We start from the raw sequence: 16,280 nt of genomic DNA, 5'->3' as shown, positions 1-16,280 counted from the left end.
AGGGTACAGCATTGCCCTTCCCCTTCTCATATACTATGGTGACAGAGGGTAACCTCTGAACAAGCAAGTTTATCAGATATTTTCCTCCAGATAGAGGGGCAGTCAGGCCTAGGGGCTTCTGAGGAGGCTGGGATAGGGCCATTGCCAGTGGAGCTGCCTGGGACCAGGTGGTGCCTGTGTGTTTCAAGCAGACACCATGTCCAGCTGGCTCCAAAATGAAATGCACTCTTCCTGGTGCTGGAGTCCCTTCAGCTGGCCGTTCTCCTTCCTGCTTCTCACTCTCAACATCCTGCAGGTAGAGGAAGACCGGCTGCCTAGTTGGACCAGAGCCAAACTTCATGGAAGTCATGACAAAACAGGCCAGCACCACATAGTGGAGGAATCTTTGAAACCAGAAGCCAATCTTTGGAACCAGGCAGAGCATATTCAAGTCCAAATTCTGCCACCAACTTGCTCTATGGCCTTGGGTGAATCATTTTATCTTCAGGGGCCTCAGGGGCCTCTGTAAACGGGGGCAGGCAGTCATCTCTACCTTCCAAGGGTGTTACAAACATTAGAAAGACTGTATGTGAAGACCCAGGGAAGTTTCTCACACAAAGTAAGTGCTCAAGAAATACCAGTTCCCTGATCTCTTCTTTAGGTCCTGTCTCTTGGCAGTAGGGTTATAAACATTATAACTAAACAATCCCTAAGCAAAGCCCTGTCCTAGATGGCTGGGGGTGGTGAAGGAAGACCAGGGATTGAGGTAGGGTTCCCAGGGCCCCTGGTGGGGACTGAGAGGGCTTCTCACCTGGGGAGATGGGTCAAGATAAGGAGACAAACCAAGAAGGGCTGTGAGAGATAGCCTTGGCACACCCTCACAGGTGGGCCTGGCTTGCAGTGGGCTAGCCCATATCCTGTTTTCATGGTATAACCATCACCCTCCACTCACACCAGCCTGTCCTCAGCCTGGGAGGTACAGGGGCACTTTACATGGGCTGACACAGCACAGATGCCCTTCACAGGGGCCCAGAAAACACTGGAAGAAGAAAGCCTGTTCCAACAGTACTGACTCAGCCATCACTGGGGTGACCTAGCCCCTGGCCCTGTCTAGACACCCTTGCATTACCATCAGCCAGGCCTCCACCAGAGGGAGGCAGCAACCACGTGTCTCCCGGGAGCAGTGTTGGGATGCCAGGATCTTTGCAGACACCCCTCCCCCAATCAGCCCACACCTCTGGCCTGATGAGATTTCTAGAAGGTTGATGGTCCTCAGAGACTTCCAGATTCTAGGCCTCTGTGGGATCTACAAGCCCGCTAATTGGAATAGGGCCTGTTACCTATTATGGGGCCCTCAGTTTCCCAATATAGTCCCTGCTTTGAGATACCAGCCCTAAGTGTGTATGCAGGGGGCAGAGAGGTGGATATCAGGAGTCTGTGTCCAAGTCTCAGCCTGACACAGACTTGTCTCACTGAGTTTGGGGCACGTCTCACCGAGCATCCACCTCCCTTTCTGCCTAATAAGGACAACCACACCTGCTGTGCCTCCAACACTGAGAGAGGCCCCGAATGGGGGAAAGGGTTTTGTGAGTTCCAGAGGGCCCAGAGTGGCCTTCAAGCTACATGAGGACAGGTGAAAGAAGTATAGACAGAGGGGGCTTTTCACGGTTCCCTGTCACCCTCAAGGCAGAGGCCAGCCTGCTCTGACCTTGCTTCTCTTCCGCCTTGGGCAGATACCTTAGGATCTGACTAAAGCTACAGACTTCTCCACAGGAAAAGGCACATCCTCACTGAGTGTGGTACATGCTTTATGGGGGCTTGAAAAGCCCACAAGGCCTCAAGGGACTGGGCTGCTCCCCCCTCTTAGCTACCACAGGTCACCACCCTTCACCGGCCACCTGAGCATCACCTGTGCTGGGCACAGCTTCACTTGGTCCTGATGGCCAAGCTCCCGGCAAAACCTTGGGTCCCATTACCCAACACAGGTGTGGGTGGGGTCAGAAATGTGAGTGGAGGGACAGAGGGAGGGACAGCTGATCAGCCCCTGGTGCTCCCTGGGCCGTGCTCCCAGGAGGGCAGAGGGACTGATGGGGCTGTCACGCTTTAGTCCTTTCAGGCTCCAGAAGCAAAAGTCGTCCCTATTAGGTGCAGGACCCTGTGTTGCTCAGATGGAGTCCTGTGAGGCTGTGTCCACCCACTGAGAGCAGAGATCCTGAGGGCAAGAGGGCAAGCAGTGGCTCCCCCCACCCAGACTGAGTCCCTAGAGTGGGCATCGATCTCCTCTGGGAGCCAGAGATCCTTTGTTGGGAACGCGGTACCAAAAGAAGAAAAACTACAGGAAGCCTCGATGACCTTACAAGTCATTTTCCTTTATTGTGTTAACATATAATGAAATTCCAATTCCAAAGAGACGTATATGCAGAGCAGACAGATGCAGAGTCTCGTATGCAGCAGTGAGAACCAGGCAGGAAGTGGGTCTGCCCCCTCTCCCCTCCAGCACAGCCCTCACCCCTCCTGGCTTCTAACCACCGCCCAGGCAGAAACCGAGCAGCTGGGAATAAGAGGGGTCAGTCTCACGGTCCAAGGAGTAGCCAGAGACATGGCCTTGGTTGCCAGGCCTGGCCAAATCATTAACTAGCTGTGGGACCTCGGGCCTCAGTTTCCTTATCTGTTAAAAGGGCAAGAAGTCCCTGCTAGGGAATGGAGTGTGTAGATGTTGTGACGGGTTGGTGACCATTAAGGGTCACCTGGTTGTCCTGCTGCTTTGGGATAAACTGCAGATTGAATCACTTGGGTTTTGTCACCATCGTGGCTCCAGGCATGCCAGGGGACCTGCTCTGGCCCTGTGGGATTGAAGAGACCAGGTAGATGGCTGCCCCTGAAGCAGACCCTGCACTCTGAACTGTCCCTGGGCTGCACTGGTAAGCCACCTCATCAGGCCAGGGCTGACTGTCCCCTCCAGGTAAATGACAAGGGAAGGCTGTGCCTGGGGTGACACAGGGAGCCTGTGCAGATCTCCCGGCTGCCCAAATGCCTCCAACCAGGAGTTTAGCAATAAGGGGGGCAGGGATCTGCTCCTCCTCTCCCCTCGTCATTAGCTGAGGGCTTGGAAACCCCGCTAAGAGTCCAGCAAAGCCCATTCGCCTCTGTGTGCTGATCCGCACCACGGTCACCTGTCCTCAGGCTTAGGGCTTCAGACGACCAACTGCCCTTTAAGAAACACACACCTGCATAAGCGTGAGCTGTGTCTACACCGGCAGGAGGAAGTGGAGAACCGAACGGTGATCGAGATGATGCAATGATAGGTGAGAAAGGTCAACTAAAGCTCAGTGAAGAACATGGGTATTCCTCCTTTGCGCGCCCGCCGGCCTCATTCCGCGATAGCAGACCCTGTCCCCGCTGCGTGGGGGGTCAGCCCTGCTCCCCCGGGAGCCCTTCTCACAGCCTGGACTGCCTCTGCTTTGAAACATGTATGCATGTGTCCCTGTGTTCACACAGGTGTCTACGATAGCTACACATTTGGGAAAGAACCAGGGCAAGTGGAAGAAGGGCTGCCCCATACTACATCTTCTAGAACCCACGGAGTATCTACACTTATAGAACAGAGAGGCCTCAGGCTCGCATGGCTCTCCCTGACCCTGCCACTTTACAGATGGGGTCACTGAGGCCCCGAGACATGGACGATCCCAAGGTCGTACAGCGAGTTTGGGGGGTGGGGGGTGCAGGCGGAGCCAGAAGCAAGCCAAACTGCAAGAATGAAGCCTGTGTGCCACTTGCCCCCTACCCCTGCACCTCCTGGAATCTCTTCCCCTCAAAGCACCCTTGGGGACAAAGTGCATGTTTGGGAAGAAGGAGGGCCACGCCCAAAGGCACAAAGCAATAACGGTGGCACCCCAGACACCTGCAGCAGGTGAGCTGTTGAGCAACTCTGGGATGAGAGGGATTTTCTGGCATACCTTCCATCACACTCTGAGGGGACACCTTAGCAGAGTGGGTCCCTCTCTTTCACTTCCTCCGTGACTTCAAGGGAGTGAGTGGTTGGTAAATCTTGGTCCTCAGGAAGCCCAGAGGCCAGGAAACAGAGAAAGAGAAAGAAAGTGACAGAAACAGCCCCAAATCAGGCTTGACCACGCAGTTCTGGAGGCTCTTTGGGAAGTGACGGTGGCCAGCCTGTCAGAGTGTCTACGACATGGATTTCACCCCTCCCCTCCCTCTGCCCGCCCCTGCCCCGCCCCCGCGTGGGTGCCCGGGCCAGGGCCTCTCTATTTCGGCTTCATCTCCACCCTGGAGTTGATGTCGTCGCCATCCAGGTCATACTCCTCCACCTGGCCGCTGGTCCACACCTTCACGCGGTCTGTGAGGTCACTGCTGCGCGGGGCCAGGATGAAGTCGTAGATGAGCACAGCCAGGGCTCCCCCGATGAATGGCCCCACCCAGAAAATCTAGGAACAGAGCGGGCATGCTCAGAGGGAGTCCACTGAAAGCCTCCTCTCCTGGGACGCCTTTCCTGAGTCCGCCCCCACCCCCCGCGCCGACCCCATTGCAAGGGTTCTCTCCCACCGGTGCCTGGGTTTAGAGGCAGGCGGTGTTGAACCCCTACATCCCGATTCCAGAGCTGGCCCAAGCCAGGACTGTGGTAGCGGGCATCTCCTTGCCTTTATGTGCCCCAACTCAGGGTGCCTGGTGTGACCAGACCAGCCCCTTCTTCAGGGTGGCCACGGCCCCACCCTCCCCAGCTTCGGAAGGGCCACAGGAACATCTAGTTTGATCAAAGGTTGGTCTGAGACAGAAACATCCACAGTAAGAACAGCTATGTCCATGGAGTGCTGACTCTGTGCTAAGCTCAACCTATAGGCGGTGAGGCCACTTGTCCCAGTGCTACCCCCAGTGGGGGGGTGCTACGATGCCCCACTTCACTGCTCAGGAAATGCAGGCACCACGAGGGCCAGGAGCCTGCCCCAGGTCACCCTGAATGGGGTGCCGCTGGGATGCTGGCAGGCAGCAGCCCAGCCTGAAGTCTGATCCCACCACCCCCATGTCAGGCCTTGGTTTTCCAATCTCCTTGGCCCTGTCTGTCTCCCACAGCCTCTGTGATGAGGGAGGATGCTGCAGGGTGGAGTTGGAACTTCCATTCGGCACCTCCACCTCCCAGGAGATGGTGAGACCCCTTACCCAGTGGTCCTTGAAGTTATGAGTAATCACTGACGAGCCAAAGGACCGGGCGGGGTTAATGCCGCAGCCTGTGTAGTCGATCTGCAAGGGGAAGGGCAGGGAGGCAGAAGGGGGAGAGCCAGAGAAACACAGACAGAGGGAGAGGAGGCGAGGCAATGACACACAGAGAGAAAACAGGGGGGTAACAATCAGGCTCAGAAAGAGGGGCTCGCTGACCCAGAAAGATGGTCAGGGGGTCCCTGTGCTGCCCTCTCTTGAGCAGGACCCTATCCCCAGCCCCAAAGAGCTGATCATCCCACCCCCCTACCCGTAAGAGGGTACCCCGACCACCTCTGCCTGGCCCTGTTCTCCCCACCCTACCCCCAGCCAGGAAGACCCCACACTCACCGCGAGCAGATGTCCCAGGGCCACAGAGAGGCCGATGGCGAGGGGGCCCGAGCCCCCGAGATCACGGCGCCTCCTGTCAGTGGTGGCCAGCACACAAAGCACCAGCTGCAGGGTGCCGATGATTTCGATGCCCAGGCCCTGGCCAGAGTTCACACCGGGGGCCAGCTGTAGGAGAGAGGGACAGGGAGGTTGGGTGAGTGGGCAGAGTAGGGACTCTGTCTGAGACCCGCCCCCCCCCCCCGGGCCCAGGCAACTTGGTGTCCTCAAAGCCCATGACATCAGCCCCTGGCTAGGCCCAGAAGGGCCCAGGCCCCTCCCAAGAACACACCTCTGGTAGTGGACACCAGGCTCTGTCCCTTCCACGACTTTGAGGAGGTGCCAGCTCAGCCCCTGGTACCTGCCTCCTCCCTGCAGCACTCCGCCTAGAGGCCAGAGAAGCCTGGGGTGAGGCAGGGCATCTGCCCACCTCCAGCCAGCCAGAGTGCCCTGCAGGTACCAAAGCCATAGGCAAGGGGCAAGCCCTACACATGGGAGGAGACGGTCAAGGATTCTCAACCCTGCAGGGAGCAGAGAAGCAAATGGCCGGAGACATTGCTTCACACCCCAAAAGTCCAGAACATTCCACCCCATCTCCTGCTGCATCTACAACTCCCAGAGTTGAGAAGGGTCTTCCTCAGTTAGCTGGCCCCAGCTCCCTTAGTCTCTCTCCCTGTTCTGGTCTCCCACGCTGCCCTGCCCTGTCTCCTACCCACCCTCTGTCTGTCTCTCCCGGTTCTGTGTCTCTCCCATTTCTTCTCAGCCCTCCCTACATTCCCCTCCCTCTCCCTCCTGGAACGCCCCCCCCCCCCACCAACTCCCTGGCCACATAGGCCCCGCCACCACCGTCTGGCTACCACTTGCTTTTGGGCCACTTTTAGAAACATGAGTCATGGAAAAAGAAGGGAATGGGAGCCGTCATGAGGTCACCGGAGCCCTCCCTCTGCAGCTGCACCAGGGAGACCCCTCCCCAGGGACCCCTGCACCCGCCCCTTTGTGGGGGTCCCAGGGGCCAGGGGCACCCGTACGGGAGAGCTGGGCCACGTGAGCAAAGGCTCACTGGCAAAGATGCCTGGATGTGGCCATGTGGGCTGTCTTCCCCCAGGGCAGGGCTGGTGTGCCCAAATATGCCTGAACTTGAAGCCTCATCCTGGGGGCATGAGGGGGGCATCCTCCAAAGCCAGAGGGCATTTTTACAAAACTCTAGGTGGGGGGCCCTCCTCCACTCCCACGCCCAGTTTTCTCAGCCCCACCCTGAGGCCATCTTACAAGAACAATTCTCTTCCCGCCTTTGTCTGCAACCCTGGGTCACAGGGAAAGTGACTCACATCCCCTCCCCTGTGTTGCAGCCCCAGATCTAGGCCTTTCCTGGCCGACCCCAGAGCTTTGACCCCTCAGCTCAGCCAGCCCGGGGGGCAATGCCCAGTTTTGTTCCCATCCCTGTGTTCAGGTCCTGACTCTCCTACTTGTGCTGCCATGGCCATGGCCTTTCCCCAGTCTGACCCTCAGTTTCCCCATCTGTAAAACAGCTTTTCCTGCCCACCTTCCAGAGTGGCCGGAGTTTCAAAGGCAATGGTGGGGGGTGTCTCGGGGCATCTGGAAAGGGCTGCTGAGGCAGGAGGGATCAGGACAGTTGTGGCTTTGTTCTGGTTCTTTCTCACCTTATCCCCAGACTGGGGGACAGCCAGAAGGGGCGGGGCCCTGCACAGGGTTGTGGAGGCCGGAGCGAGGCCTGCCTGGAGCCAGGACAGGCTCCGTGGAGGTGAGGTTGGTGTGACCGGGCCAACTTGTACAGATGCCCGTCACACTCACACCTGCTGCTGCCCTCCTGCTCTTCCCGCTCTCTCCTCTGCTCCCCAGCGCCAGCCTAATTGCTAGCTGGCCGGAGTCCTGAAACCAGGCCTGGCATGCTGATTAATGGAGCCATCGTTCTAAGTGGTTCCTGCCTCCTATACTCCCCATTCCCCACCCTCTCACAGACTGGGCCTGGGCGAGCTCATCTCCTCCCGCAGTTCTTAACCAGGTCTGAGTACCCCAGGCCCTGCTCTGCCCAAAGGCATGCCTTCTCATGCAAAGTGAGCAGAGCACAGGAGCCGGGTGCCATGCCCAGCACTCTTGAGTCCACAGGAAGCAGGAGAGGTGGCCACCCGCCCTGGGAACTCTGGGTTATACCCCCTTCCTGACCACCCAGGGCGTTTAGCTCAGAACCACGCAGGTTGACGATCTTCCTCTCCCGATACCCATCACCACCACCACTAGGAAGCCTCCCCTGATTGCTTCAGTATCTACTGGCTACTTCTGCTTTAACCACCAACGCACTTGTGTGACTTACATCTGGAAAAACTTGATAATTCAGAACTGAAAAGGATAGTTAAAGGTCTGTTGAAACTTGATGTCCAGGAAAAGTAGGTAAACATTCAAAACGTGTTACTGTTTACAACCCATTAAATTGGAAACAATTGCTTAAATAAGGCTAATCCCAGTTGTGGTCACTTGGTGTTGGGAAAAAAAAAATATGTCTGCACATCCCCAGGTAGTTTTGCCCAGCCGAGGCTTTATATTTCACTGATTAAGCCCCCTTCCAAACAACAACAACAACAACAACAACACAGTTTTATGAATATAAGGATAAACAACAGAATAATCCACACATTTAATGTGAAGTATCAGAAAGACACCAGCTCTGCATTTTCACATCAAATCCATTTACGCCCACTGTCAAGGCCCAGTTCAGATCCCACCAGCTCCAAGAAGCTTCCTCCTATCCCTGGCTGAAATTAATTTCTGCTGCTACCCACTCACACTGTTAACCCTCCTTCCTCCTCTGTAGGTCGTCCAACCCCTGGCCTGGGAGCTTGGTGAGGACAGAGTAGGGAGACCTTCCCATCTTGCTGCCCAGGCCTCATAGGGGACACTTGCTGCATAGCAACAGAAGTAGCAGATGATGCTAATTTTCCAGAACTTCTATCCTCTCTAGAAGCAGCCTGGAAGGGAAGCTCTCTGGATCCAGTGCTAGGTTATTTGCTTTGTAGCTTGGAGACCACAGGCCAGTCATTAGTTTTTGTGGGTCTTACAGGGCAGCCATGCAAGCCTCTGTAAGAGAATGGATGAGAAGGCTGAGTCCCAGGGACAAGATAGCAAAGCCAGGATCCTTGTCCCAGCCAAGTGTCCTGATGTCTACACGCCCAGCCAAGGGACCTGGCTATTCCCAGCTTGAACTGAGGAGCAGGCAGAAGATGGCTGTCTAGCTGCCAGTGTGCCCCAGCACCCAGGAGAGGGTGGGGGACAGGGTTGACCTTTTTAGACAATGGGTCCCTAGAACCATCCCTGCTGCCCATGGACAGACTGACCAAGGTAGCTTCCTAGGCCCAGGGCCCCAACTTGACCTGGGCACCCTGGTGTCCCACCCTTGGGGAACAGCAGGCACCAGGCCTGGCTGCACGCTGAGCATACACTCTCAAAGAACAGGGGAGGGGAGACATCGAGGCCTGCCCTGCTCACCCACTGCCTCCAGGACTCAGCACTCACGTGAGGGGGACCTCAGTGGGTCCCTTGTGTCACTCCTTCATGGATATTCCTGTGTGCATGTTCCTGTGGGTATCCACGGCTGTGTATGCCTCCGTGTATGTTCGTATATTGGTACCTGCAGGATCTGTAGGTGACCAGATGTGTCCGGGTGTAACTCTCTCCTTTTCCTTTTCGTGAGATGTTAAGAGGCTTATTACAAAATAATTGAATGAAAAAGTCTATCAGAGAGCTACATAAATTCGAAACCTGTATGCGCCAAACAACATAGCCTAAAAATAAGCGACAGTTGACAGAATATAAGGAGAATTTGATCAATCCACCACCAGAGTGAAAGAGTTTAACAACCCTCTCGTAGAAACTGATGGACTGAAGCAGTCAGACAATATAAATAGCACAAACAGGAAGGATTTGAGCCACATAATTAACAAGTTTGATTTAAGGAAACTCTGTAAAGCCATCCACCCCAAATTTGAGAATATCCACTCTTTTTTAGCCCGTGTGGACATTCAGACGAACTAGTCAGGTATTGGCCAGTGTATCTCAACGTTCTCTGAGAATCCCTATCACACAGGGTGCCGCCTCTTACCAAGGTGGGCCCTGTGCACCTGGGGGTCTCTGTGACATGTGGCCCTGTATGGCCGTGCTGTGTGTCTGATGGCATTTCTGAGTGTGCAGCCCTGTCTCTTTGTATCACACAGCTACACTCAGGGTCCACTACTTGGCTGGGGAAAGGGAAGGAGGAGGAAAGGAAGCCCCCTTGAGGGACAAAGAGTCACAGATCTCAAAGGGCCCTTATTTGCCCCCAGAAGCCATTTCATCTTCCTGACAAGAAACAATACACAAAGTAATGGCTTCCTCCTTCCCTCCCTCCTTCTTTTCCTTACTCCAGGGCAGTCCCCATCCTCCTGCCAGGGAAAGGAAGAGGCTCCATTGAGGAGCACTTACCCCACCTTCCTAGGATCCCAGGGGCCGAGTGGAACCACCCAGGCTTGAGAAGATGCTCTCTACACCCACGTGTGTATGCCCCTATGTGCCATGTACGTGTGTGTGTTGAGGGGGAGGGGACGTTAGTGAAGTGTGTACACGTGCACTTTAGAGAAGCAGAAATAATCAAGGGCTGGGAGGCAGGCTGGGGGCATGGTCCTGCCCTGCCGTGATCTGCTATACAACCTCACAATCTCAATGCCTCTGTGGCCTCAGTTTCCTTATCAGTAAAGTGGAAGCCTCGGCCCAGATTTTAGCCCTGGACAGTCTCCAGGATTCCTCCCTGCCTGACATGGGACCCCTAGCCCCAGGACCTACAGTCACCCTCCCGGCCAGGATCCTGAGTGCAGGATTCCCACAGAGCCATCTGACCTAGGGTCTCAATACGGCACACTGCTGTACCCCCAGAGCTGGCTGCGGGCAGATTCGACTTGCACACCTAACGATAGGGAGCTTACTGGCTTGGTGGCAGCCCCTTCCTGATTAAAAATAAAAATTGCTTCTTTGCACTGAGCAGACATCTGCCTCTCTAGTTGTCCTGGCGGTGGAATTTCAGGCACCGAAAGGAGCTACTAATGGGAACAGGGCATTTTCCAGGCTTTTCTACCATTTTTGAGTTGGGGTTCTTAACCCCACAGAACTGCAGCTCCTTGGTTACATAAAGAGAGCCCCTCACTTATCCCCCTAAGCATCACTGTGGGCAAGGAGCCCCCCCCCCCCCCCACACACACACACATCCCTGGGGAGAGGCCCTGGCTGAGGGGACAATGGCCATGACAACATTTTCCTGCCGACACCTGTGAGTGTGTTGGCTCAGTCCCAGCTATTCAGGAGACCCCAGACCCACTGGCGCTTCCAGAGGGCAGGGACCATGGCCCCCAGGGAGGCTCTACCAACAAGAACAGAGGAAGCCCTGAGCCAGTCCCTGAGGGGTGGACATACGGCACGTTTAAGCCACCTGGGGAAAGCCCTGGCGGCTAATGCTGAAGGAACCCTTGCTGAGTGGGGCCCTAGAGAAAGTGGGGAGCAGTCTCTGGGACTGAGCTCAGGTTAGAGGGCCCTACATGCAATTGGCCTGCAATGAACTAATGGCTCAAGGTGTGAGAGGAAGGCTGTGACCCAGGGGCGTGAGGGTGAGGCGAGTCCCCTCAGACTGAGGCACTCCAGCGGGCCAGGTCCCCTCTCGTGGCACTGTCCCTTCAGACGAGGATTCACAGAGCGAGCCCTGGTTAAGGCCAGGTATTGGGGTGGGCAGCCTGGGGCTGGCAGGGCTGCTCCGAGGGCCCCCACTGGGGAAACAGCCTCAGAATTTTCTGTGGCGAGGGAAGTCTCCACCACAAAACTCCTGCCTCTCGATGCCCTCCCCCTCATCTGGTTCTGGCTGGAAACAGTAATTATATGTCCCAGCTGTGGCACCACCACCCAGCCCCCAGCCCCCCTCTCTGGGCACATCCGTCTGAAAACTGGCTTCCCTCTCCCCAGCCCACCCCCAGCTCTGGAGGAGGCAGAGGGGCCCTCAACCCTGGAAGAACCGGTGGCCCAGCGCGGGGGTGGGGGGGAAGGGGGCCAACAGGGAAGGGACAACCCTCTGGCTCTGTGGTTGGGGAAACTGGGGAAGGGGAGAGTTTAGGGCTGAGGCCAGGCCCAGGCCGTGACCTCCCACCGCCGCCTTGCCTGTGCTCACAGCCTGTGCCGCCCTTTCTCTGCCTGCAACCCCCTTTTCCTGCCTCCACATTCAGGTTCCCCATGGAGCTTCCTCCCCGAAAGCCTTCCAGGCCCTTCCCACCACTCAAAGGCAGAGAGGTTCCTTTGCCGCTCTGACAGTCCCAACACCTCTTATCATACCTGCCTCCTGCCCCATATCGTGGGCAGCTGTGCGCGGGGCTTATCTTGCTCGCCAGGGTCTGCCAAGGGTAGGGAGCTGGTGACTCAGCCCCCAGCTCAGCCCCCAGCAGTCCCATTTTGGTTTGCAGGGAGCATGGGTGAGTGAGCCAGAGAGGGGAGGAATAAAAAGAGCCAGCTAACAGTCAGGACTCCCAGGTCCAGGAGCATCTTGCATTTTCCAGAGCCCAGCCACGCCCCGCTGTGTCCCTATTTCACAGACGGACACTGGGGCCACACAGGCGAGCTTGTTGGCCTGAAGTGTTTCAGTGTCTGACAAGGACAGAGGGAGACGGGGACACCAACCCCTGCCTCTGAGACTGTCACTTTGGGCCTAAATTGGGGGTTGGCTCTTAGAACCAGCCAGGATCCTATAGGCTGGACAGAGGCCCGTGGTCTCTCCAGGGTGCATCCCAAGTCCTGACTCAGTGAGAAGAGAGTTGTCCCACCATGCCCCCAGGGGCACCCCCTGACTCACTCCAACCACTTCCTGCCTCCTTTCCCTATTTTCCTTTGAAATCTCCATGCCAACAAAGGGCCCCACCTAGGTTTGGGACAGGGTGGGGTCCGGGGCCCAAGGGGCTATGGGAGCCTCCAGCAAAGCCTGGGGGAAAGAATGTGTCACTTGCTGCGTAGACTGGTCTCTGCCCCTCTCGAGGCATTGAGGCCACCTGCCGGGTCCCTTCAGATCCCTTCAGATCCCAAGTCCGGTGTCCCAGAGGAGGCCTTGAGAGAGATGCTTTCTCTGTTTCTAGGCCTAGAACTTGTGCTTCTGGACCCCAAACTTCCATTGTGTGGACAGGAGAGTGCCTGCACCCCACCTCAACACTCAGTACCCTTGTGTTCAGCACGGCCCCTCTTAGGTTCCTCTCAGCCAGACCCTCCGGGGAAGGCTGATAAACTCAAGTCTGCAAAGTGAGCTTGCTGGCAGTATGGGCAGGGCCGAGAGAGATCTAGAGACCTGGGTTCCTTCTTGGAGTCTCAGGGTCCTCAGCTCCAGTGAAACTCAACAGGTGAGCAGGAGCAGGCCTTGAACACGGTGTGCTTGCCTCTGAGACCAGGGCTGGCCCCTGCATGAGCTTATCCCTTTTCCCCCCCTATCTGCAACCTGCCCAGCCCAGGCATCTGGGTAACTCTACAAAATGGAGGTCAGAGAAGGGAAGGGACACTGGATCAGGGTGTGGCCAGATCAAAATGACACTGTGGGTGCCCACCCTCCCCCACATCTTCCCGTGATGCCTGAGTTAGAGCGCAAGGTCTGACAACAGATGCCTGTCCTGCCTGTCCCTTGAGAAGGAGCGTCAAGAGGGGGCAGAAGTCCTGAAGAGATTCAACCCCTCCCCTGCGAGGCCCTTTTCCCCACCCCCCATCGCGCCCAGCCCAGCCCTAGCGTGAACCTGACCCTACCCAGGGGGCACTCTCCGAAGTCACCTGGCTCTGCCCCTCTGGAGAGGCTGAGGCTTGGAGGAACGTGGCCTGCCAGAGTTCTGTCCCTTCTACCCACCTTGGCCACGTCTTCCCTGACTAAAGTCTAAACTCCAGCCTGTAGGCTAATCTTCAATCTTGGGCTGAGCCACAGTTAGCTCCTCGGAGGGGGCTGGGTAAGGTGTCACTGTGACAGAAGAAGTGCTAATTCCCCTGTGGCAAGGCCATGCCCTCACCAAGCCTCCCCCAGCTGAAGCACCTGGGTCTGAACTTCGGCTGGGAAGCGAGAGAACGATTGCTATATAATCACCCGCCGAGGAGCCCTTGGCCGGCTCCCTCACCGTCCCTACACCCGCCTGCCCTGCCCGGGCCTGGCCAGCCTCCTTTCTGTAGATCTGATTCCTCCTCTGTGCTCCTTCACTCTCCCCTTCCCTGGGACGGCACCCTCCAAGCCTTCCTCAGCCTCTCTCAGGCCAGATTCCCTCCTGCTGTGGCCCAAGCCAGGTCTGAGTTTGCACTTGGCTGAGGGTCTGGAAAAGCCCAGGTCCGCGACAGCAGGCAACTGCCGCCAACGGCCAATTAGCTGTGCTAAGCGGCCCGGGAGGAATGCTTCTCAGCAGCTGCCACCCAGTCGCCAACCTCTGCTTACCACCAGCGCCCCCAGCCCAGACCCCACTCAAGCCAGGAGCAGTGGGCACACACAGGTACACACACACACCCCCACCCACTCACGCAGTGGCCCTAACTCTCCCAGGCACACTTCTAGACACAGACGCACGCGGGGGCACACAAGCTTACACAAGCTCAGATACCCATGCCAGCATCCACGTGCACACACCGCTCACACACACACACACACACACACACGCACGTGCCATGCCTCACAGTGCCTGGCGACAGAGAATGGAGCCCAGACAGGAGGCAAGATGTCCCCACGCTGGCCGCCACCCCATACTGCAATCCAGGAAAACCACCTGCAAACAGCCGAGAGAGTGTTTTCACCCCCGATCTTTGTCCACTCCCTGGGGACCAAGGAGCAGGAGGGGCTTTTTCCTTGAAGGCAGTTCGTTCGGGGCCCTGTGTGACCGTGGGGCCGCCCACCTGGGTCCTGCTCACGCACTGGCAGACCTGACACGGACATGCCCGGCATCTAGGTCAGGGCAGCAAAGGGACAGCGGACAGCGGCTCCTGGGGGCCGGGCTGTGGGAAGAGGGAGCTGGCTGCACAGGCAGAGTGGAGGGAGGGCCGAGAAACTACAGCCGAAAGGTGCAGCACCGTTGGCCCGAAGGTTAGCTGCCTCCAGAGCTTATTCCCCACAGTAGGTGCCCACAGGGGACATTGGCAAGACTATTGTTCTCTGGGTCTCGGCTTCCCACAGTGCCTGGCAGAAAGCAGGCTCTGGGCTGCAGGTGTAGCTGAGCGCCAGCCCCAGCTCCGCATGACCCCCAGAAGCCTCTTGTCCCCTCGGCTCCTCAGTGTCCCCATCTGCACAATGGGTGGAGGGGGAGACCTATGCCATCTCTGCCCCATTCCAGAGCCCTGGTGCCTGGGACGACCTCACATACCTCGTTTCGGCCGAGCGAGTTGTCCGGCAGGGAGGAGGTGACGCCCGAGAGGATGGCAGTGGCCACGATGGCCCCCACGCACTGGGCGATGATGTACATGATAGCCCTGAGGATGCTGATCTGGCAGCTGAGCAACAGCCCCAGCGTGACGGCCGGGTTGAGGTGGGCGCCACTGATGTGGCCCACGCTCTGGGCCAGGGTGGCGATGCTCAGCCCGAAGGCCAGTGACACCTTCACGTTGTCCTGGGAGGCACCTGCTGTCTGGTTGTTCTTCACCGGGTAATTGAAGCCCAGGGCGGAACCGATGCTGATGAAGACGAAGAGCGTCATGGCCAGGAACTCGGCCACCACGGCCCTCCAGAAGATCTTCTTCTTGAACTCGCTGGCCATGCTGGCAGGGGGCTTGGCTTGAGACCGCTGCCTGGTGCTCGACTCCCTCTGAGAGCTGAGCCACAGCCCGGGCTGGGACTATTTATAGGGCCCCGGGGGCAGGAGAGGAGGGGGGAGCACAAAGGGAGGAAGGCCTCTCCTCGCTCCTGGCCCGCCCCACACTGCACGGGCCTCCTCTCAGCGATGGATGCAGACACAGCGCTGCTGTCGGCCTGCCAACTTTTTTCCCTCCCTCCTCTCCCTCCTCCCTCCCTCTCTCCCTCCGCCCTCAGCCCTGCCCAGCCCAAGGAGGCAGGCAGGAGGCAGCCACTGCTCTAATAGGCTTTGGGAAATTCCTCCAAGTTGGCCCCGCTCAGGGGGCCACAGAAGTCCAGGTGTCCCTGCCCTACGTGCAAAGCTCAGGGGGTGCCCGCAGGCAGAGCCAGGAGCACTGGATGGGGCAGGCTGGACTCAGCAGGTGGACAGTGCCTTCCCTGGAGGCGGGGCACCATGATACTGCTTGCCTGGCATCCCCATCCCATCCCAGGGTGGCGTTAGTCTGGAGTCCCCGGGTCCAGGGGTCCCTGGGGGCATTCTGGGCCTCCTGCATCCCAGACTAGGCCTGGCCACTGGAAGTCCCTTTAGGGATGTCCCGGACCCCAGACCCACTGGCCAGGTCCAGTAGATGGGGGCTCAGAGGCATTAAGAGGCACAGAGAGCTTGTCTGTGGCCCACCCTCCACTCTGGGGTCAAGGGCAGGCTTTGGGGGCCTTCACGCTTCGGGAGAAATTTGAACCAATGATTTCAGGGCAGGTGGGGAAAATGGGAGCAGTCTAGGACTTTTACTCTCAAAGGCTGCAAGCCGGCAGACCACTGGGGAGAGAGAAGGGACGGCAACCTAGCCTGGAGACAGGAAGGAAAGAGGAGAAAAGACACAAGATAAGGGGAGAGGCA

The 16,280-nt window shown here is 57.5% G+C and overlaps 1 protein-coding gene across 1 annotated transcript; it reads right to left on the bottom strand.

The window, feature by feature from the left end:
- Nucleotides 1-2,327: 2,327 nt before the first annotated feature.
- Nucleotides 2,328-15,510, bottom strand: AQP1 (aquaporin 1 (Colton blood group)). Its single transcript, XM_015541265.2, has 4 exons — nucleotides 14,958-15,510; nucleotides 5,539-5,703; nucleotides 5,152-5,232; nucleotides 2,328-4,421 (listed from the first exon to the last, which is right to left on the bottom strand). The coding sequence occupies exons 1-4, from the start codon at nucleotides 15,345-15,347 to the stop codon at nucleotides 4,242-4,244; spliced, it is 816 nt and encodes a 271-aa protein (XP_015396751.2). The 5' UTR covers nucleotides 15,348-15,510; the 3' UTR covers nucleotides 2,328-4,241.
- Between the last annotated feature and the right edge of the window lie 770 nt (nucleotides 15,511-16,280).

The sequence above is a fragment of the Panthera tigris genome, chromosome A2 (genome assembly GCF_018350195.1).
Source record: "Panthera tigris isolate Pti1 chromosome A2, P.tigris_Pti1_mat1.1, whole genome shotgun sequence".
Taxonomy (NCBI): Eukaryota; Metazoa; Chordata; class Mammalia; order Carnivora; family Felidae; genus Panthera; species Panthera tigris.
Note: the sequence above shows the minus strand (reverse complement) of the source record. Positions and strands in the feature narration are given on the sequence as shown.

Bases quoted from the DNA above. Each gene is read 5' to 3' on its own strand.
- AQP1 (XM_015541265.2), bottom strand. From the start codon at position 15,347: ATGGCCAGCGAGTTCAAGAAGAAGATCTTCTGGAGGGCCGTGGTGGCC. The intron at 5,704-14,957 runs GTATGTGAGGTC...TCTCTCCTACAG, and splicing joins ACTCGCTCGGCCGAAACGAG to CTGGCCCCCGGTGTGAACTC. The intron at 5,233-5,538 runs GTGAGTGTGGGG...TTCCCCTTGCAG, and splicing joins CCCTGGGACATCTGCTCGCG to ATCGACTACACAGGCTGCGG.